The sequence below is a fragment of the Schistocerca cancellata genome, chromosome 1 (genome assembly GCF_023864275.1).
Source record: "Schistocerca cancellata isolate TAMUIC-IGC-003103 chromosome 1, iqSchCanc2.1, whole genome shotgun sequence".
Lineage (NCBI taxonomy): Eukaryota > Metazoa > Arthropoda > Insecta > Orthoptera > Acrididae > Schistocerca > Schistocerca cancellata.
In genome coordinates, this window is record NC_064626.1 from 1,254,828,641 (window position 1) to 1,254,851,487 (window position 22,847).

The 22,847-nt window shown below is 43.9% G+C and overlaps 1 protein-coding gene across 1 annotated transcript in view; it reads right to left on the reverse strand.

Moving 5' to 3' along the window:
- Positions 1 to 22,847, reverse strand: part of LOC126143911 (Down syndrome cell adhesion molecule-like protein Dscam2) — a 493,502-nt gene that overhangs the window by 276,668 nt on the left and 193,987 nt on the right. The window contains exon 4 of the mRNA XM_049915460.1: positions 7,408 to 7,561. Within this exon, the coding sequence (XP_049771417.1) occupies positions 7,408 to 7,561 (154 nt within the window). The remainder of the gene's footprint in view (positions 1 to 7,407; positions 7,562 to 22,847) is intronic.

Genomic DNA, 22,847 nt, shown 5'->3' on the forward strand with positions numbered 1-22,847 from the left:
ATCGGCGAACCTCAAAGTTTTTATTTCTTCTCCATGGATTTTAATACCTACTCCGAATTTTTCTTTTGTTTCATTTACTGCTTGCTCAATATACAGACCGAAGCCGGCCTATGTGGCCGTGCGGTTCTAGGCGCTTCAGTCTAAGATCGCGTGACCACTACGGTCGCAGGTTCGAATCCTGCCTCGGGCATGGATGTGTGTGTTGTCCTTAGGTTAGTTAGGTTTAAGTAGTTCTAAGTTCTAGGGGACTGATGACCTTAGATGTTAGGTCCCATAGTGCTCAGAGCCATTTGAACCATTTTTACAGACTGAATAACATCGGGGAGAGGCTACAACCCTGTCTCACTCCCTTCCCAACCACTGCTTCCCTTTTATGCCCCACGACTCTTATAACTGCCATCTGGTTTCTGTCCAAATTGTAAATAGCCTTTCGCTCCATGTATTTTACCCCTGCCACTTTTAGAATTTGAATATGTCTACAAATGCTAGAAACGTAGGTTTGCCTTTCCTTAATCTTTCTACTAATATAAGTCGTAAGGTCAGTATTGCCTCACGTGTTCCAATATTTCTACGGAATCCAAACTGATCTTCCCCGAGGTCGGCTTCTACTAGCTTTTCCATTCGTCTGTTAAGAATTCGCATTAGTATTTTGCAGCTGTGAGTTATTAAACTGATATTTCGTTAATTTTCACATCTGCTTTCCTTGGGATTGGAATTATTATATTCTTCTTGAAGTCTGAGGGTATTTCACCTGTCTCATACATCTTGCTCACCAGATGGTAGAGTTTTGTCAGGACTGGTTCTCCCAAGGCCATCAGTAGTTCTAATGAAATGTTGTCTACTCCCGGGGACTTGTTTTGACTCAGGTCTTTCAGTGCTCTGTCAAACTCTTCACGCAGCATCGTATCTCCCATTTCATCTTCATCTACATCCTCTTCCATTTCCATAATATTGCCCTCAAGTACTTCGCCCTTGTATAGACCCTCTATATACTCCTTCCACCTTTCTTCAAATAGCCTACTCTCATAAGAACTAAGTTACAATAATTCTTTTGCCATGAATATGATGTTTCTCGTTGTTTTATTGGAACGAATCACACAGTTAACAACGGGATTTGCAATGATTCTGAATTTGCTGGTGCTCAGAAACGGCATATATACATATTAGCATGGCAATATGGCGCCTCACAACTCTGTACTGAAGGGACGTGGGTGACGTAGGTGGCGTTGTGCCATCTCATTGGTCAACGCTCAGACGCACGCTCAGAATATCTGACATGCATATATGGCTCTGCACGTTCGGAAAGACTCCCGTGCTATTCCACGCTATGACGTCAGAAACTCGGCACGCTCAACGCTCAACGTTCGGATGCACGGTCCGTGTGCCGACGGCTTTAGCCTTGATGGCAGCTTCCACTCTCGCAGGCATGCGTTCAGTCAGGTGCTTCAAGGTTTCTTGGGGAATGGCAGCCCATTCTTCACGGAGTGCTGCGCTGAGGAGAGGCCTCGCACGAAGTCGGCGTTCCAAAACATTCCAAAAGTGTCCTATAGGATTCCAATCTGGACTCTGTGCAGGCCAGTCTATTACAGGGATGTTATTTTCATGTAACCACTCCGCCACAGGCCGTGCATTATGAACAGGTGCTCGATCGTGTTGAAAGATGCAATCGCCATCCTCGCATTGCTCTTCAACAGTGGGAAGAAAGAAGGTGCTTAAAACATCAATGTGCTGTGATAGTGCCACGCAAAACTACAAATGGTGCGAGCCCCCTCCATGAAAAACACGACCACATCATAACACCACTGCCTCGGAATTTTACTGTTGGCACTACACACGCTGGCAGATGACGTTCACCGGGCATCCACCAAACCCAAACCCTGTCATCAGATCGCCACGTTGTGTACCGTGATTCGTCACTCCACACAACGTTTTTCCACTGTTCAATCGTCCAATGTTTACGCTCCTTACGCCAAGCGAGGCGTCGTTTGGCATTTACTGGTGTGATGTGTGGCTTGTCGGCAGCCACTCGGTCATGAAATCCAAGTTTTCTCATCTCCCGTTTAACTGTCATAGTGTTTACAGTGGATCCTGGTACAGTTTGGAATTCCTGTGTGATGGTCTGGACAGATGTATGCCTATTACACATTACGACCCTCTTCAACTGTCGGCGGTCTCTGTCAGTCAACAGACGAGGTCGACCTGTACGCTTTTGTGCTGTACGTGTCCCTTCACGCTTCCACTTCACTATCACATCGAAAACTAGGACCCACGGGTGTTTGGGAGTGTGAAAAACCCAATCATCTGACCACGTTCGAAGTCCGTGAGTTCCGCGGAGCGCCCCATTCTGCTCTCTCACGATGTCTAATGACTACTGAGGTCCCTAGTATGGAGTACCTGGCAGTAGGTGGCAGCACGATACGCATAATATAAAAAACGTATATTTTCGGGGGGGAGGGGGGTCCGCATACTTTTGATCACATAGTGTACCATTACAATGTGTCGTGGGTGCTCAAGCACTGGTACGAAGGTTACCGAAATGAGAGCGCAAGCCAGTGTGGCTAGAAAGGAGAGAAATCCTTTTACTGAGTTGCTGCCACGTGGATTTAATTAATTTCATCAGAAAAAGAGACAAAACAGCAAATTCAGTCTTGGCGAGAGTGCACGAAATTATGAACTATTCTCGGCCGACAAGAAATTACGGAGAGCTTGACCGGTACTGGAAATGAGCGCAAAAGCACTTTCTCAGCAGTTAGCATGCTTAAAAAGTAAAAAGCAAGTGATTAAGTGAATGAAAAATTAAAAAATTGCGTCCTGTATGGTTTCCGTTCATGTTACCTCAGCGTATACCAAAATAGAATTCCAGTGCTGGATGCAAACCAGCGGAAAGGAGAGCGAGCTTGAATAAATTTAAATGAAAAGTGTTTGTTTATTCATTGAAACAAATTTGTAACGCGACACTAGTTATTAACCTTTTACATCCAACCAGAAACCCATATTTAATGCGACAGTACGAAAAATTGCTATTTAAGGAACTAAATAGATCCATTTTGACAATACTTAATTTTTAGAAATATTTTATTAATCTCTACCTGAAATAATACACGTTTTTTGTCTCTAAAAATGTTGGCAATCCCGAATGTAGTTCTTGTATAACCGAAAAAAGGCTGAAAAATACACTCCTGGAAATTGAAATAAGAACACCGTGAATTCATTGTCCCAGGAAGGGGAAACTTTATTGACACGTTCCTGGGGTCAGATACATCACATGATCACACTGACAGAACCACAGGCACATAGACACAGGCAACAGAGCATGCACAATGTCGGCACTAGTACAGTGTATATCCACCTTTCGCAGCAATGCAGGCTGCTATTCTCCCATGGAGACGATCGTAGAGATGCTGGATGTAGTCCTGTGGAACGGCTTGCCATGCCATTTCCACCTGGCGCCTCAGTTGGACCAGCGTTCGTGCTGGACGTGCAGACCGCGTGAGACGCCGCTTCATCCAGTCCCAAACATGCTCAATGTGGGACAGATCCGGAGATCTTGCTGGCCAGGGTAGTTGACTTACACCTTGTAGAGCACGTTGGGTGGCACGGGATACATGCGGATGTGCATTGTCCTGTTGGAACAGCAAGTTCCCTTGCCGGTCTAGGAATGGTAGAACGATGGGTTCGATGACGGTTTGGATGTACCGTGCACTATTCAGTGTCCCCTCGACGATCACCAGTGGTGTACGGCCAGTGTAGGAGATCGCTCCCCACACCACGATGCCGGGTGTTGGCCCTGTGTGCCTCGGTCGTACGCAGTCCTGATTGTGGCGCTCACCTGCACTGCGCCAAACACGCATACGACCACCATTGGCACCAAGGCAGAAGCGACTCTCATCGCTGAAGACGACACGTCTCCATTCGTCCCTCCATTCACGCCTGTTGCGACACCACTGGAGGCGGGCTGCACGATGTTGGGGCGTGAGCGGAAGACGGCCTAACGGTGTGCGGGACCGTAGCCCAGCTTCATGGAGACGGTTGCGAATGGTCCTCGCCGATACCCCAGGAGCAACAGTGTCCCTAATTTGCTGGGAAGTGGCGGTGCGGTCCCCTACGGCACTGCGTAGGATCCTACGGTCTTGGCGTGCATCCGTGCGTCGCTGCGGTCCGGTCCCAGGTCGACGGGCACGTGCACCTTCCGCCGACCACTGGCGACAACATCGATGTACTGTGGAGACCTCACGCCCCACGTGTTGAGCAATTCGGCGGTACGTCCACCCGGCCTCCGCATGCCCACTATACGCCCTCGCTCAAAGTCCGTCAATTGCACATACGGTTCACGTCCACGCTGTCGCGGCATGCTACCAGTGTTAAAGACTGCGATGGAGCTCCGTATGCCACGGCAAACTGGCTGACACTGACGGCGGCGGTGCACAAATGCTGCGCAGCTAGCGCCATTCGACGGCCAACACCGCGGTTCCTGGTGTGTCCGCTGTGCCGTGCGTGTGATCATTGCTTGTACAGCCCTCTCGCAGTGTCCGGAGCAAGTATGGTGGGTCTGACACACCGGTGTCAATGTGTTCTTTTTTCCATTTCCAGGAGTGTAGGTTGCAGTAGATACTGGGAGATGAAAAAGCTTGCACAGGATAGAGTAGCATGGAGAGCTGCATCAAACCAGTCTCAGGACTGAAGACCACAACAACAACAATTGTTCAATAATTGTCACCCTGTACTTAGATATGCAGTAACTGATAATGAAATCTTTATTAGTTAACGTAAATTCGACGAATTTTATATCTAAAAGCTGAATGTTTAAAAAAACATAAACCCCAGTCAGGGTGATTCGAACCTGCGATCATGGTTTAAATGGCTCTGAGCACTACTATGGGACTTAACATCTGAGGTCATCAGTCCCCTAGAACTTAGAACTAGTTAAACCTAACTAACCTAAGGACATCACATGCCCGAGGCAGGATTCGAACCTGCGACCGTAGCGGTCGCGCGGATCCAGACTGAAGCGCCTAGAACCGCTCGGCCACACCGGCCGGCCCTGCAATCATGCACAATACACCAAATTACCAGTCTCCAGCGCTACCGAATACACCAGGCGTCTCTTTACAACTTCGAACTCGATTTTCTCTGTAAATATGTGAAAAAATATTAAGAACAAATTGTTTCTTGCCACTTGTTAACAATATTTCACGAACATATTTCAGTACGGAGCAGGGAGCAGCTTCACCCATATTCCCAGCACGTATTGCCATGGCGACCATCAGAGCACAACAAGCAGTTATAAAGACTGTACACGATTTTTGAAATTAAAACTTCATAGCTAAAGTATGATTAAGAAAACGTTGATGGTTGTTCACACATATCTTAAAACTTCATTTACCGCAAGAAAATAATAAAATATCTAATAGATAAGTAGGACCTACTTTCAAGAGAGGAACAACACCAGTGCACTGTTTGTGCTACGCCTGCTGACCAATCATAGCGTTTGTGTTCGTTTACGTCAGATTCTTTTTATGTTTATTTTTTTATTTTGACTTTTGGTCTGAAGACCATACAGCTATCTTTCAGTGTTTTCGGGTTTTACAAAGTGAGGTCACATTTATCGAAAAATTTCGTAATTAATTTTAGGATTAGTATATTATTCAATTGCAGGAGATCTGGTACGGTAGTTGGTAATGGTTGATGGCATCTTATTAATTGTTGAATAAATTCGATTTTTTGCTTTCCATGTAGTTTACATTCGAAAAAGATGTGACTGATATTCCATCACATTCGCAATGAGGATTGTCTAGGACGCTTAATCGGTGAAGACGGCTAGGGAAAGATTCGTGATTAAATCTCATTCGGATTATTGAGTTTATAAATTTTTCGTTCGCCTTAACTGTGTAGAACCAGGGCTTTGAAGGAATGTTCGGCTATATTTGACCATAATATTTCCCTTTAAAGTGCAATGAAGCTTGATATTCGTCGTTCCATTGTCGCCTTGTTCTTCTACATAAAGTAGTCTTCGTGTCTGATGACGGTAATAAGATATTTACAAAAGTAATGTATTGAGCAGCACTTTTCGCTAATTCATCGACCATTTCATTAAATTTAATGTTGGCCTGTTGTTTGATGCACGTAAGTTGTATCTTCTTTCCAGTATATTCGTTTTCTTTGGTTGCTTTCAAGATGTTCACCACCAGTGGATTGAATTTCTTGAGCATGGCAAGTGTCTGCAAGTATTGGAGCAAGCTTCTTCAGTGCCTTATAATCATAATGCTTCTTGGTGTGAGGATCCGCGAATAACATAAAGCTGCGAGTATAGCTTTAGCTTCTGCCGTAATGGTAGAGGTTTCACTGGGAAGCGATATCAGTTCCCTGTAATTTGTGCTTGGACTTAGGAAAGCCCAACCTACTCTACCATTATCTAGAGTTTTGGAGACGTCAGTATGTTCTGGACCATTGTTGTTATTGGGAATTAGAAGACATCATCTACAGAAGTTATTTCGTTTGCACTGCTATTCTGAATTAGGATATGCTGGCGTTCTTAGGAGATTAGGTATGATGTCCTTTAGGTTTACTAAGCTTTTACAGAGTTCTGGTTTTAGAGCAGTGTTTTTTCTCTGTCTATCCATGTCTTTTTGAAACCATCTGTCGAGTTTCTGCATCAGTGGGTGGTCAATTACAGCACGTCTTGTTACAAGGGATATATGGGTCATTAATTTCCATCGTAGGGCACTGGGCATTTCTGCAGCTTCAGCTAACAATGCATTTGTTGGCGTGTAGCGCATACATCAGGTTCATTCTTACGACGAAGGAAGTGCAGTGAAGCAGCAGTAAGAACTCCATTGTTGACGTGGGCGAGCTGTGTGGGCGGCAGCTGTGTCAACAGAGCGCAGTGTTGTCACCAAAACAATGAATCCATGTTAGCGATGGACGTCTGCCAGGCGCTAATCTTTCCTTTGTGATGCTACATGGGTCGAAATGAATCTGTAGAAATGACGCCTTGACAACAGCATACTTTTGCAACGGAAAGGCAGAAGACAGCAATTGAAGGAGTAGAAGAAGTTTCTTTCCGGTTAATTCTTAAATCCTGTTTTTGTAGCATTTTTCCCCATCGGCTTTTGGGCCTCGTTTGTGGGGTCTATGTTGCCGCCCTCTCGCTACGGGCGTGGTACGGTGCACATGAAGATGCTTGCACTGAATAGACACACACGAAGAGCTGCATCAAACTAGTCTTACGACTGAAGACAACGTCAACATCATCACCATCATCATCATCATTATCTTCAACAATAACAACAGCTAACTTTTGTAATTGATGTACTCTACTAAGGAAGCCCATTGTAATAACACAGAGAGCTAGTCTTCTAGAGCTGTTCCAGATCGGTATGTACGTATTGAATGGTACTGGGTACAGACCTGTGGCCGAGACGTGCGGCGGTAAGAGGCCGTCCATCGAGGTACCAGGTGAACTGCGGGGGCGGACTCCCAGCGGCAGAGCAGCGCAGCGACACGGGGGGTCCGGGACTCAGCGCCTGCTCCACGAACGTCCACTGCAGCTCCGGCACCGTGTCTGCAACGTCACGACAGTTGTCACCAAACGCTACTTTCTGTGGAGATGGAAAGGCAATAAGCAGACATCCCTGTGGCACACTTGCCCAGCAATGCTGGTTTCCAACAATAACAATCAGCCGTAGCTATTCTCAACAGTTATTGAAAAAAAAAAATGGCTCTGAGCACTATAGGACTTACCATCTATGGTCATCAGTCCCCTAGAACTTAGAACTAGTTAAACCTAACTAACCTAAGGACAGCACACAACACCCAGCCATCACGAGGCAGAGAAAATCCCTGACCCCGCCGGGAATCGAACCCGGGAACCCGGGCGTGGGAAGCGAGAACGCTACCGCACGACCACGAGATGCGGGCTAGTTATTGAAAAGTTTTGGGTGTTATAGTCTGACTAAAATTAAATATTATCTGACGCTTAAGGCCAACAGTTGCGAGTTGTCGCCACAATTATTTTCTGCAGGTAGCCGCCACAGCACTCCCTTCTCCGCCGAGAAATTTGTGTATGGTATGTATCTCTATAATGTTTCTAAGCATGCCGAAAATGTTCTTAATTTTAATTAGATCTGGAATTATGTTAATTTTCTTGATACGGATGAAACTTTGTTCGAGAAATAGTATCAGACTTTTAACGCCATATCTCGAAACTACGTACAGGGTATTTCACAATGTTTTGGTGATTTCAAATTTGAGTAACACACAAACTGATCTGAGACAAAGTTGAATATTTTACACTACATCCAACATTTATTCAAGTTTATTATAAAATACAAAATCGGACAAATCACCATTCGCACCTACACAATGCCCTAGACCTTTCGCTCACTTTTCGCAACTGTTGGAGGAGTTCTGGAAATTTCTCCGTAAATTGGATTTTTTAACTTTTTAACTGTTGAAAATTTCTCAGCCGGTCGGAGTATGATGATGATGATGATGATGTTTGGTTTGTGGGGCGCTCAACAGCGTGGTTATCAGCGCCCGTACAATTACCCAATCTTTGCTCAGTCCAATTGCGCCACTTTCCTGGATGATGATGAAATGATGAGGACAACACAAACACCCAGTCATCTCGAGGCAGGTGAAAATCCCTGACCCCGCCGGGAATCGAACCCGGGACCCCGTGCTCGGGAAGCGAGAACGCTACCGCGAGACCACGAGCGGCGGACGGTCGGAGTACTCTCTCGTTTCAAATAACCACATAGGTAAAAGGCCGGTACGCTTAAACCAGGCGAGCGAGGCAGTTAATCTACACAAACGCGTTTGGAAGTTACGCTATTACCAAACGCTCCATGGGGAACTTGCAAGGTCTTGTTAGATGTGTGGCATGATCAGCGTTTGGGTGCGTTTTCGTTACGAATGAGGCAGGCTTGACTGTAAACTGCTGTAAAACGTTCGATGTTCTCGGGAGTGTGAATTACTTTTGAACACATTATCCGAAAACTGTCTTGAGCAGCTAAATCGACAGCCAACGCGTAATGGAAATATTTCAGATCTGGTAGCCACGAACAGACCAGACCTCATCGACGATGTCAGTGTTGAGACAGGGATTAGTGATCATGATGTTGTCATTACGACTATGGTTACGAAAGTTAAAAAGCCGGTCAAGAAGGCTAGGAGAGTATTCTTACTAGAAAAGAGCAGATAAGCAGTTGTTAGCATTCCACTTAATAAAAGAATCGACTTCATTTAATTCCGGTACGATGGACGTGGAAGAATTATCGGTAAATTTTAAACACATTGTAAATCACGCATTCGACAAGTACATACCGAAAAAGTGGGTTACGGACGGAAAAGATCCACGGTGGTTTAACAGCGCAATTCGGAGAATGCTCAGGAAGCAAAGGCAGTTGCACTCGCGGTACAAGAAAGATCAGGAGAATGAGGACAGGCAAAAGTTAGTAGAGATTGGTGCTGCTGTAAAAAGAGCGATGCACGAAGCATACAACCACTACCACCGACATAACTTAGCAAAAGATCCTGCTGAAAACCCAAGGAAATTCTGGTCTTACGTAAAATGAGTAAGCGGGTCGAAGGCTTCCATCCAGTCACTCACAGATCAGTCTGGCCTGGCAACGGAAGAAAGCAAAACGAAAGCTGAAATTTTAAATTTAGCATTTGAGAAATCTTTCACGCAGGAGGATCGTACAAACATACCGCCGTTTGAGTCTCGTACAGATTCTCGTATGGAGGACATAGTGATAGACATCCCTGGGGTTGTGAAGCAGCTGAATGGGTTGAAAATAAATAAATCGCCAGGTCCTGATGGGATTCCAATTCGTTTTTGCAGAGAGTACTCTACTGCATTGGCTCCTTACTTAGCTTGCATTTATCGCAGATCTCTTGCCCAACGTAAAGTCCCGAGCGACTGGAAAAAAGTGCAGATGACGCCTGTATATAAGAAGGGTAGAAGGACGGATCCTCAAAATTACAGACCAATATCCTTAACATCGGTTTGCTGCAGGATTCTCGAACATATTCTCAGTTCGAATATAATGAATTTCCTTGAGACACAGAAGTTGCTGTCCATGCATCATCACGGCTTTAGGAAGCATCGCTCCTGCGAAACGCAACTCGCCCTTTTTTCACATGATATCTTGCGAACCGTGGATGACGGGTATCAGACGGATGCCATATTCCTTGACTTCCGGAAAGCTGTTTACTCGGTGCCCCACTGCAGACTTCTAACTAAGGTACGAGCATATGGGATTTGTTCCCAAGTATGTGAGTGGCTCGAAGACTTCTTAAGTAATAGAACCCTCTATGTTGTCCTCGATGGTGAGTGTTCATCGGAGGTGAGGGTATAATCTGGAGTGCCCCAGGGAAGTGTGGTAGGTCCGCTGTTGTTTTCTATCTACTTAAATGATCTTTTGGATTGGGTGGATAGCAATGTGCGGCTGTTTGCTGATGATACTGTGGTGTACGGGAAGGTGTCGTCGTTGGGTGACTGTAGGATACAAGATGACTTGCACAGGATTTGTGATTGGTGTAAAGAATGTCAGCTAACTCTAAATATAGATAAATGTAAATTAATGCAGTTGAATAGGGAAAAGAAACCCATAATGTTTGAATACTCCATTAGTAGTGTAGCGCTTGACACAGTCACGTCGATTAAATATTTGGTCGTAACATTGCAGAGCGATATGAAGTGGGAGAAGCATGTAATGGCAGTTGTGGGGAAGGCGGATAGTCGTCTTCAGTTCATTGGTAGAATTTTGGGAAGATGTGGTTCATCTGTAAAGGAGACCGCTTATAAAACACTAATGCGACCTATTCTTGAGTACTGCTCGAGCGTTTGGGATCACTATCAGGTCGGATTTAGGGAGGACATAGAAGCAATTCAGAGGTGGGCTGCTAGATTTGTTACTGGTAGGTTTGATCATCACGCGAGTGTTACAGAAATGCTACAGGAACTCGGGTGGGAGTCTCTAGACCAGGTCTTCACAACATACGTGCTCGCGGAGCAAGCTGTGAGCAGCAAGGCGCGAGCACGCTACCCCCACTACCGGACCAGAGCGGAGAGTGGGGAAAGTCACGTGGGGCACACAACAGCTGCCGCCAGTCAATGTAAATCCGCGGCCACATGCAGGGATATCACTCACGAATTATTACTGCCACAAATGAAACAAATAAAGGAGAATGTACACGTGCCACATAATTTTATTAGCTTAGTGTTTGTCTCTACATTCGTATTAATTTGTGAACTGTTAGACAATAAAAGGTGTCACTGATGTGAGGGATTCTCGGCTATCTTGTACTTTTTGCCCTTTATAATTGCGTCTATGTTCGGAGTAATTGTTCTTGTGCATTGTAGGCGCAGTGTGCAGTTTAAATTTCGATCAGACAATGCGTTTCTCAGGCGTGTCTTGTTATATTTCATTGCAGAGAACAGTTTTTCACAAACATACGTGGAACCGAACATTGATATTACTGTAGCCGCCAGTTTGTGCAAATGAGGAAATCTATCCTGTAGGAAGTGTCTGTAGAATTCCAAAATGTTTTTCTTGTTCTGAAATTTGTCTCTGTATTCTCTGTCACACTGCAGGTCAATAATTTCTAGTTGCAGCTCAGGACAAATTTCTTCAATATTCGCTAAAAATGGACAGGAGAACAGATCAAAATCATTGTCTAGTGCTGTCAGTTCTTGAAAGCGTTGATCAAATTCTTCCTTAAGGGCAACTAAACTATATGAATAACGTTCACAGTCTTTGTGAACATCTTACATGGATGATAATTTAGGAAAATGAGCTAGATTTCCTGTTGCCAGCTGACGCACCCAAAGTGTCAATTTCATTTTAAAAGCTCGTATTCGATCTATGAAATGAGTAATTAGCAGATCTTTACCTTGTAGTGAAATGTTCAAACCATTCAGATAGCTAGTTAAATCTGCTAAGAACGCGAGATCACATTTCCATGAAGGCTCTTTCAATTCAGGAACACACATGTTATTTATTTCCATGAACATATTTATCTCAACTAATAGGCAAAAAATCGATTTAATAATTCGCCACGACTAAGCCAGCGGACCTCGCTGTAATAAGGCAGGCTACGATACTGGCTTTCTACATCCTCAAGAAAGCTTTTAAATAGTCTGTGTTGTAGCCCATGCTTCCTTATATAATTGGTTGTACGAACAACAAAACTAATCACATTTTTAGAGTGATACTCTTTGCACATAAGTTTTCCTGGTGGATCACACAGTAAACACCCCTTATTTCATTCGGCACGGTCAGTTTTTGCATTTTCTCCTTCAACAGATCAACGAAACCTGATTTTTTTTTCCCCTGTCATCGCTGGTGCACCGTCTGTAGACACTGAAACTAAAGAATTCCACGACAATCCTATATTTTCAACACTTTCTTCAACACTACTTAAAATATCACCTCCGGTTGTAGTGTTCTTCACGGCTACTACATCGAGGAGCTCCTCCCTCACCTGAAGATCTCTATTAACATCTCTAATAAATATGGCAAGCTGCGCTGTTCCAGTGATATCAATACTTTCGTCCAGAGCTAGAGAATACGCCATAAAATCTTTACAGATATTTGCAAGCTGGCTCTGGACGTCGTCTGCCATGTCCTGTATGCGACACATAATGGTCATGTTAGATAATGGCAAATTCCGAAACTGTTCAACTTGAGATGGACACAAATGTTCCGCTGCAACTACCAAACATTCTTTTATTAAATCGCCATCAGTGAAGGGGCGCCGGGATTTTGCTAAAAGCAAAGCAATTTTGTAACTCACTCTGAGAGCTGCCTGAGTTGGTTTTTCTTCATCGTCCAGATCTTCTTCGGATAGCTTCCTTTTAAGTTTAATAACTTCCTGTGCACGATCTGGTCCATCACATTTTCCACTTCCGTAGTCTTTCGCGTGGTACGACATATAATGTCGCTGCAAATTAAATTTCCTATAAGAATTCAGCGTTTTGTGACATACTAAACATTTTGCAACACCATCTTTTTCTGTAAACAGATACAACTCCTCCCAATGGGGGTTGAAGTGCGAAAGCATGGCTGGGGTTACACAACGGCGACTTGACATGATTCTTAACCAGCGAAGTGACTGTTAGAGCTGATCGTAGTACTTTAAACGTTACACAGTCGGCGCGAATTCAATAGGCACGCAGCGGCCCTATTCAAACGTGCGCGCGCATTTCCCCTCCCTCCCCTCTCTCCCTACTCCGCAAACTTGCACCTCCTCGCGAGCACGTGCCTGAGCAGACGCGAGTACTCGCACTCAAAACCGTCCAGTTGTTAAGCCCTGCTCTAGAGGAAAGGAGGAGTTCTTTTCGTGAATCGCTACTGAGAAAAGTTAGAGAACCGGCATTTGAGGCTGACTGCAGTACAATTTTACTGCCGCCAACTTACATTTCGCGGAAAGACGACAAAGATAAGATAAAGGAGATTAAGGCTCGTACAGATGGATATAGGCAGTCATTTTATGAAACGTCCCCTTAGAAAAATTATTGAATTACTGTGTTGATAAACCTCTTACATTATTTGATTTTCAAACAGCTGAGCAGAACTGAACGTACTCAAGACATTTCGCTCTTTATCTATTCTGATCAACACTAAACTGACACACAATGTTTTTAGCGCAAAGCAACCTGACTTTCAATAATCCCTACAAAAGAATGGCCCTGACTAACATTAACCTATACCTTTCACATATCACTCACCTCACAAAAATCTTCATTGCTCGAACTACTGCAATACAGCGAGCGCCACTACTGCCAGCTAAATAAAAGATTCTAACTACTGAAGGCACTAACTACTGATAGGCATAGTTAGCAAATGAAAGATTTTGATAGAGAACAAACAATGTATTTACCTTAAAGGTGTTCAAAAGTCATAATAGATAGCAGTTCATGACATCCAGTCTTACAAATTTACTGTCTCTGATGGACACACGTCCAGATCATCCGCTCTCAAAACTCCGCCATCTCTCTCCCCACATCCACCACTGCTGGCGGCTCACCTCCAACTGCGCAACGCTACGCGCTAACAGCCAACTGCCCAACGCTACAATGGCGAGTATTACAACAATGCCAACCAGCCACAGACTGCACACAGCACAGTCAGTGATTTTCATACAGAGCACTACGTGGCGGTGGCGTTACCAATAAAAAAAACCTAAACAGCCTACTTACAATTTTTCCCTCGTTCTGTTTGGGAGTGAAACAGGGAGAGAAGATGCTAGTTGTGGTACGAAGTACCCTCCGCCACGCACCGTGTGGTGGATTGCGGAGTATGTATGTATGTAGCTACTGACTTTCGGCTCGATGTACTGGCATTTGTGCGGACGTTTCTTAGCCAATTATCTATTGTTCCATGGGCAAGAGTTGGATATCGCGGCTGAATGTTTAAATGCTTATGAATGGCACGTTTCAGGTGCAGGACAGATTCAACGTAGCGAAAACAGCACTCCATCGCTAAAACACTACGTTGCTTCTACTAGTATGACGTGATTAGTGACCTGTGTTGTTGTTGTTGTGGCCTTCAGTCCTGAGACTGGTTTGATGCAGCTCTCCATGCTACTCTATCCTGTGCAAGCTTCTTCATCTCCCACTACCTACTGCAACCTACATCCTTCTGAATCTGCTTAGTGTATTTGTCTCTTGGTCTGGTCTCCCTCTACGATTTTTACCCTCCACGCTGCCCTCCAACACCAAATTGGTGATCCCTTGATGCCTCAGAACATGTCCTACCAACCGATCCCTTCTTCTAGTCAAGTTGTGCCACAAATTTCTCTTCTCCCCAATCCTATTCAATACTTCCTCATTAGTTATATGATCTACCCATCTAATCTTCAGCATTCTTCTGTAGCACCACATTTCGAAAGATTCTATTCTCTTCTTGTCCAAACTATTTATCGTCCATGTTTCACTTCCATACATGGCTACACTCCATACAAATACTGTCAGAAACGACTTCCTGACACTTAAACCTATACTCGATGTTAACAAATTTCTCTTATTCCGAAATGCTTTCCTTGCCATTGCCAGTCTACATTTAATATCCTCTCTACTTCGACCATCATCAGTTATTTTGCTCCCCAAATAGCAAAACTCCTTTGCTACTTTAAGTGTCTCATTTCCTAATCTAATTCCCTCAGCATCACCCGACTTAATTCGACTACATTCCATTATCCTCGTTTTGCTATTGTTGATGTTCATCTTATATCCTCCTTTCAAGACACTATCCATTCCGTTCAGCTGCTCTTCCAAGTCCTTTGCTGTGTCTGACAGAATTAAAATGTCATCGGCGAACCTCAAAGTTTTTATTTCTTCTCCAAGGATTTTAATACCTATTCCGAATTTTTCTTTTGTTTCCTTTACTGCTTGCTCAATATACAGATTGAATAACATCGGGGAGAGGCTACAACCCTGTCTCACTCCCTTCCCAACCACTGCTTCCCTTTCATGTCCCTCGACTCTTATAACTGCCATTTGGTTTCTGTACAAATTGTAAATAGCTTTTCGCTCCCTGTACTTTACCCCTGCCACGTTTAGAATTTGAAAGAGAGTATTCCAGTCAACATTGTCAAAAGCTTTCTCTAAGTCTACAAATGCTAGAAACGTAGGTTTGCCTTTCCTTAATCTTTCTTCTAAGATAAGTCGTGGGGTCAGTATTGTCTCACGTGTTCCGATATTTCTAAGGAATCCAAACTGATCTTCCCCGAGGTCGGCTTCTGTTAGTTTTTCCATTCGTCTGTAAAGAATTCGCGTTAGTATTTTGCAGCCGTGACTTATTAAACTGATAGTTCGGTAATTTTCACATCTGTCAACAGCTGCTTTCTTTGGGATTGGAATTATTATATTCTTCTTGAAGTCTGAGGGTATTTCGCCTGTCTCATACATATTGCTCACCAGATTGTAGAGTTTCGTCAGGACTGGCTCTCTCAAGGCCGTCAGTAGTTCTAATGGAATGTTGTCTACTCCCGGGGCTTTGTTTCGACTCAGGTCTTTCAGTGCTCTGTCGAACTCTTCACGCAGTATCATATCTCCCATTTCATCTTCATCTACATCCTCTTTCATTTCCATAATATTGTCCTCAAATACATCGCCCATGTATAGATCCTCTATATACTCCTTCCACCTTTCTGCTTTCCCTTCTTTGCTTAGAACTGGGTTTCCATCTGAGCTCTTGATATTCATACAAGTGGTTCTCTTTTCTCCAAAGGTCTCTCTAATTTTCCTGTAGGCAGTATCTATCTTACCCCTAGTGAGATAAGCCTCTACAGCCTTACATTTGTCCTCTAGCCATCCCTGCTTAGCCATTTTGCACTTCCTGTCGATCTCGTTTTTGAGACGTTTGTATTCCTTTTTGCCTGCTTCATTTACTGCATTTTTATATTTTCTTCTTTCATCAATTAAATTCAATATTTCTTCTGTTACCCAAGCATTTCTAATAGCCCTCGTATTTTTACCTACTTGATCCTCTGCTGCCTTCACTACTTCATCCCTCAGAGCTACCCATTCTTCTTCTACTGTATTTCTTTCCCCCATTCTTGTCAATTGTTCCCTAATGCTCTCCCTGAAACTCTCTACAACCTCTGGTTCTTTCAGTTTATCCAGGTCCCATCTCCTTAAATTCCCACCGTTTTGCAGTTTCTTCAATTTTAATCTACAGTTCATAACCAATAGGTTGTTGTCAGAGTCCACATCTGCCCCTGGAAATGTCTTACAATTTAAAACCTGATTCCTAAATCTCTGTCTTATCATTATATAATCTATCTGATACCTTTTAGTATCTCCAGGCTTCTTCCATGTATACAACCTTCTATCATGATTCTTAAACCAAGTGTTAGCTATGATTAAGTTGTGCTCTGTGCAAAATTCTACCAGGCGGCTTCCTCTTTCATTTCTTACCCCCAATTCATATTCACCTACTACGTTTCCTTCTCTCCCTTTTCCTACACTCGAATTCCAGTCACCCATGACTATTAAATTTTCGTCTCCCTTCACTATCTGAATAATTTCTTTTATTTCATCATACATTTCTTCAATTTCTTCGTGACCTGTATATGGGATGAAACTTGACACTCAGCACTACTAATAGACGGCGGCGCCGTCCCTGTATCTTGTTTTCAGTGCGCGTTATTCAGTTTGAAATCGTCAAAGCGTAGTGAAACACTCTATCTCAATGAAATACGATTGTTATCGTTGGTTACCAGAACGAGTTATCTCTTTGCAGCGGAGTGCGCACTGATCTGAAACTTCCTGTCCGATTGAAACAGTGTGCCGGGTCGGGCCTCGAACCCGGCCTTTCGCGGACCAGGCACGACCTATGACCTGCTCTCACAACTTCAAGGCCGGTACTAAATCTCTCTCATTAGAGTAACTTCACGGTTCTCCTGCATATGTTTTTTCAGTTATCGAGATTTTAATCTTCTCCTCGCTTTTCAATTTTTTTTTTCAAACAGAGCCAAGTTTGACTGCGGAAACATGTAGTAAGCTCCATTGATGGACTACTGAGAAAATCTGAAATTATTTTAGGTGGCCTGTCTTCGGCGTCAAAAAATTTTAATGGAATCCAAAAATAGTTCAAATGGCTCTGAGCTGTATGGGACTTAACATCTGTGGTCATCAGTCCCCTAGAAATTAGAACTACTCAAACCTAACTAACCTAAGGACATCACACACATCCATTCAAGAGGCAGGACTCGAACCTGCAACCGTAGCAGTAGCGCGGTTGCGGAGTGAAGCGCCTAGAACCGCTCGGCCACAACGACCGGCAATGGAATCCAAACCTTAACAATTCTCTCAACTGGGGGCATTAACAACAACCACCTTGTTTTGAAGTGAGACAGAAGAGTCTGATGATTTCCATTAACATATAAGCAGAACTCTTTCAGTTTCTCTGTTCTGACCGTGTATATTGAAACATATTCGAATATGTCCGTGACGATTATTTCAATTTTGACAGTTAAGACTCCAGCAGCGCCTGACATAGTTTTGTGGAGAATGGAGGCACGGCATCTAATTCCTTCTACATTTTTCTTATTTCTTTTTTAATTTGGCGAAACACATTCCGCTGGCAGCGCCGGTGAAGTCCTCCGATGTTACTACTGCTATTGTCTCCACAAAAAGCGATTAATTTATCTAATGTCACTTGCAGTTGTCTTAAAGTGTCTGGACAAAACTTTGCAATTGTCTCCGATATTGCGTTATTCAGCGAATCAAACTTCAACAGCTTCTGTTGGATTTCGTCAGTTTCAGTAAAATATTGAACAACTGAAGGAAACATCTTTTCGGGTTTGTGTTTCGATGCGTCGGTGCCTATGCCGTAAAATGACACTCCTTGCAATTGTTTTATGCATTCGGACACAGTGTGGTGCGAGAATATTTTTAACAATCGCTTTTGTCCTGGCTGTAGACTTCTTTGCGGCAACTTTGGAGTCAGGATACACTGTGGCATTCAGTTAATTTACTGTATAGTCGTGGGAAATGAAGGACTGACGATGCTTAACAACATTATAAACTAGAATGAGATTTTCACTCTGCAGCGGAGTGTGCGCTGATATGAAACTTTCTGGCAGATTGAAACTGTGTGCCCGACCGAGACTCGAACTCGGGACCTTTGCCTTTCGCGGGCAAGTGCTCTACCATCTGAGCTACCGAAGCACGACTCACGCCCGGTACTCACAGCTTTACTTCTGCCAGTATCTCGTCTCCTACCTTCCAAACTTTACAGAAGCTCTCCTGCGAACCTTGCACAACTAGCACTCCTGAAAGAAAGGATATAGCGGAGTATTATTATACTGCCAGGAAGTTTCATATCAGCGCACACTCCGCTGCAGAGTGAAAATCTCATTCTGGAAACATCCCCCAGGCTGTGGCTAAGGCATGTCTCCGCAATATCCTTTCTTTCAGGAGTGCTAGTTCTGCAAGGTTCGCAGGTGAGCTTCTGTAAAGTTTGGAAGGTAGGAGACGAGATACTGGCAGAAGTAAAGCTGTGAGTACCGAGCGTGAGTCGTGCTTCGGTAGCTCAGATGGTAGAGCACTTGCCCGCAAAAGGCAAAGGTCCCGAGTTCGAGTCTCGGTCGAGCACACAGTTTTAATCTGCCAGGAAGTTTCAACATTATAAACTGTTGTTATTTCTGCGGCAGCAACGAGCAGTTCTTCCTGGGTATTTTCTTTAAGAATTTTTAACGTCGAGCAGCCTTGTGAGCAACTGTGATAATTAAACATATAACACGTCATCCTCAGTTGCAAATAGAAACCAACCTTTACCTAGGTTTCACCCAAAATAATTTGGCCTTCTTCAGAAGCTATTGACACTAAACTACTGCATGCCAAAGTTTGGCCATGTCAAGTATAAAACTATAGCACGTAGTACCCAGTCATCAATCCACATTTCTTGGGCTGAAGAGAGACAGCAGGCCCCACTGCGCGGACGAGGTCGGTAGGCTGCGATAGCTGCGCGGAGCTAATCGCAGCGAGCGGCTATGTACCGAGCACCGCTGGTAGGCATGGGCTTGCAGGCGTGAAAATATATATGCATAAACAGTAGCTGTCTTTACGTTAGGAATTGGATTAATATAACCATTAAAACTGTTAATCGCGTAATCTGTAGTGTCGATTGACCTAGCTAGCAGATTGAAAACTTAAATCTGCTCTCATGTTTCTAAACTCGTTTGCTTTGACATCACAAGTCTGTACACTAAAGTGCCAGTGTACCAAATTTTAGACATTTTAGAAGCTAACTTGCGTGTCCACAAAAAGTATCCGACACTGAAATAGATGAATTAATGACTCTTGCGCATTACCCTGAAGTATAACTACAGGGTTATTACAAATGATTGAAGCGATTTCACAGCTCTACAATAACTTTATTATTTGAGATATTTTCACAATGCTTTGCACACACATAGAAAAACTTAAAAAGTTTTTTTAGGCATTCACAAATGTTTGATATGTGCCCCTTTAGTGATTCGGCAGACATCAAGCCGATAATCAAGTTCCTCCCACACGCGGCGCAGCATGTCCCCATTAATGAGTTCGAAAGCATCGTTGATGCGAGCTCGCAGTTCTGGCACGTTTCTTCGTAGAGGATGTTTAAACACTGAATCTTTCACATAACCCCACAGAAAGAAGTCGCATGGGGTTAATTGGGAGAGCGTGGAGGCCATGACATGAATTGCTGATCATGATCTCCACCACGACCGATCCATCGGTTTTTCCAATCTCCTGTTTAAGAAATGCCGAACATCATGATGGAAGTGCGGTGGAGCACCATCCTGTTGAAAGATGAAGTCGGCGCTGTCGAATGGTTCAAGTGGCTCTGAGCACTATGGGACTCAACTGCTGAGGTCATTAGTCCCCTAGAACTTAGAACTAGTTAAACCTGACTAACCTAAGGACATCACAAACATCCATGCCCGAGGCAGGATTCGAACCTGCGACCGTAGCGGTCTTGCGGTTCAAGACTGCAGCGCCTTTAACCGCACGGCCACTTCGGCCGGCTCGGCGCTGTCGGTCTCCAGTTGTGGCATGAGCCAATTTTCCTGCATGTCCAGATACACGTGCGCTGTAACGTTTTTTTCGTAGAAGAAAAAGGGGCCGTAAACTTTAAACCGTGAGACTGCACAAAACACGTTAACTTTTGGTGAATTGCGAATTTGCTGCACAAATGCGTGAGGATTCTCTACCGCCCAGATTCGCACATTGTGTCTGTTTACTTCACCATTAAGAAAAAATGTTGCTTCATCACTGAAAACAAGTTTCGCACTGAACGCATCTTCTTCCATGAGCTGTTGCAACCGTGACGAAAATTCAAAGCATTTGACTTTGTCATCGGGTGTCAGGGCTTGTAGCAATTGTAAACGGTAAGGCTTCTGCTTTAGCCTTTTCCGTAAGATTTTCCAAACCGTCGGCTGTGGTACGTTTAGCTCCCTGCTTGCTTTATTCGTCGACTTCCGCGGGCTACGCGTGAAACTTGCCCGCACGCGTTCAACCGTTTCTTCGCTCACTGCAGGCCGACCCGTTGATTTCCCCTTAGAGAGGCATCCAGAAGCTTTAAACTGCGCATACCATCGGCGAATGGAGTTAGCAGTTGGTGGATCTTTGTTGAACTTCGTCCTGAAGTGTAGTTGCACTGTTATGACTGACTGATGTGAGTGCATTTCAAGCACGACATACGCTTTCTCAGCTCCTGTCGCCATTTTGTCTCACTGCTCTCTCGAGCGCTCTGGCGGCAGAAACCTGAAGTGCGGCTTCAGCCGAACAAAACTTTATGAGTTTATCTACGTATCTGTAGTGTGTCGTGACCATATGTCAATGAATGGAGCTACAGTGAATTTATGAAATCGCTTCAATCATTTGTAATAGCCCTGTATTTCTCTTTTAATGGAGGAATGTATTCTCAACAATCTGGTCTAGCAGTGGGAAGCCCTCTGTCAGGTTTTTTATCTGAAATCTTTGTAAAATCTATGGAACGCCTTTTCTTTCAAAATAATGCAGATTTAGGGAGCAAAATTATTTTTTATGCAAGATATGTAGACGACTTACTTTTCATAATTAACGGCTCTCAAGACGATATAGATCAAATCTTCACAACTTTTAATAAACTCGACGAGAGAATAAGCTTTACACTGGAAAATGAATCTCCCGATAGATCTTTGAATTATGTAGACCTAAATCTGGCAATAGAGGACAACCGTACTAGGTTTAACATTTTTCGGAAAAATACCTTTTATAATATCATCCCAGCCAATTCTACACACTCCCAAGCCCACAAAATGGCCTTCTTCCATTCTTGCATACACCGAGCGCTCGCCATTCCTCTTTCAGCAGACGCAATGGAGAACGAGTTACAAACCTTAGAAGTTATCGCCTATAATAATAGATATAAACCAGAAATTGTGCGACAGCTCTTTAACAAGAAAACAGGTAGAAAAACTGCGACCTCATCCACACTTGGTGTCACATCAGAGGACAACTCCACTAGCTTCATTTCTATTCCCTTCACAGGCAAAGCAGCTTATAAAATAGGGCGACTCTTACATAGCCACGGCTCTAACATTGCATATTCTACAAATAACAGCCTCAAAAAGAACTTGGTCCACTCATTAAAGAATACTAATGACAAATTATCTCGCCGGCAGGGGGGGCCGAGCGGTTCTAGCCGCTACAGTCTGGAACCGCGCGACCGCTACGGTCGCAGGTTAGAATCCTGCCTCGGGCATGGATGTGCGTGATGTTCTTAGGTTAGTTAGGTTTAAGTAGTTCTAAGTTCCTCGGGGACTGATGATCTAGAAGTTAAGTCCCATAGTGCTCAGAGCCATTTGAACAAATTATCTCGTTCTGGGGTGTACAAAATCACCTGTAGTGATTGCCCGAGTTATTACATCGGCCAGACAGGGAGAGCCCTCTCAGCTAGATATAAACAACATATACCCACGAAAAGTGGTGATGGCACGCGTGGCTCGACTCTTGCCGAGCACCTTGTCCAATTGGCCCGTGCTCCCAATCCTCCAAATAACAAAGAGCTATTAAAAGTGCGAGGTTAAAGGCACTAGGCTTGACATCCTTGAGGCGTTGCAAATCTTTAAACACCTGTTGGTTGATAAAGAAAACCTACTTAATGACCAGTTACAATTGAGAAATAAGAACTTTTTCGAAGGTTTTCAACCTTTGCTTCATCAGCCCTGATTTTACGGTGGCTTTGTAGTCGCCGACGCCTGACTCCACTTTCTTTAGTCGATTGGTAATGTATTCAAAATTGAAGACTAATTTTGCCGAGTAATAGCTAGTCTTTCTTAGAGGCTCCGAATCCGTTTATAGGGTT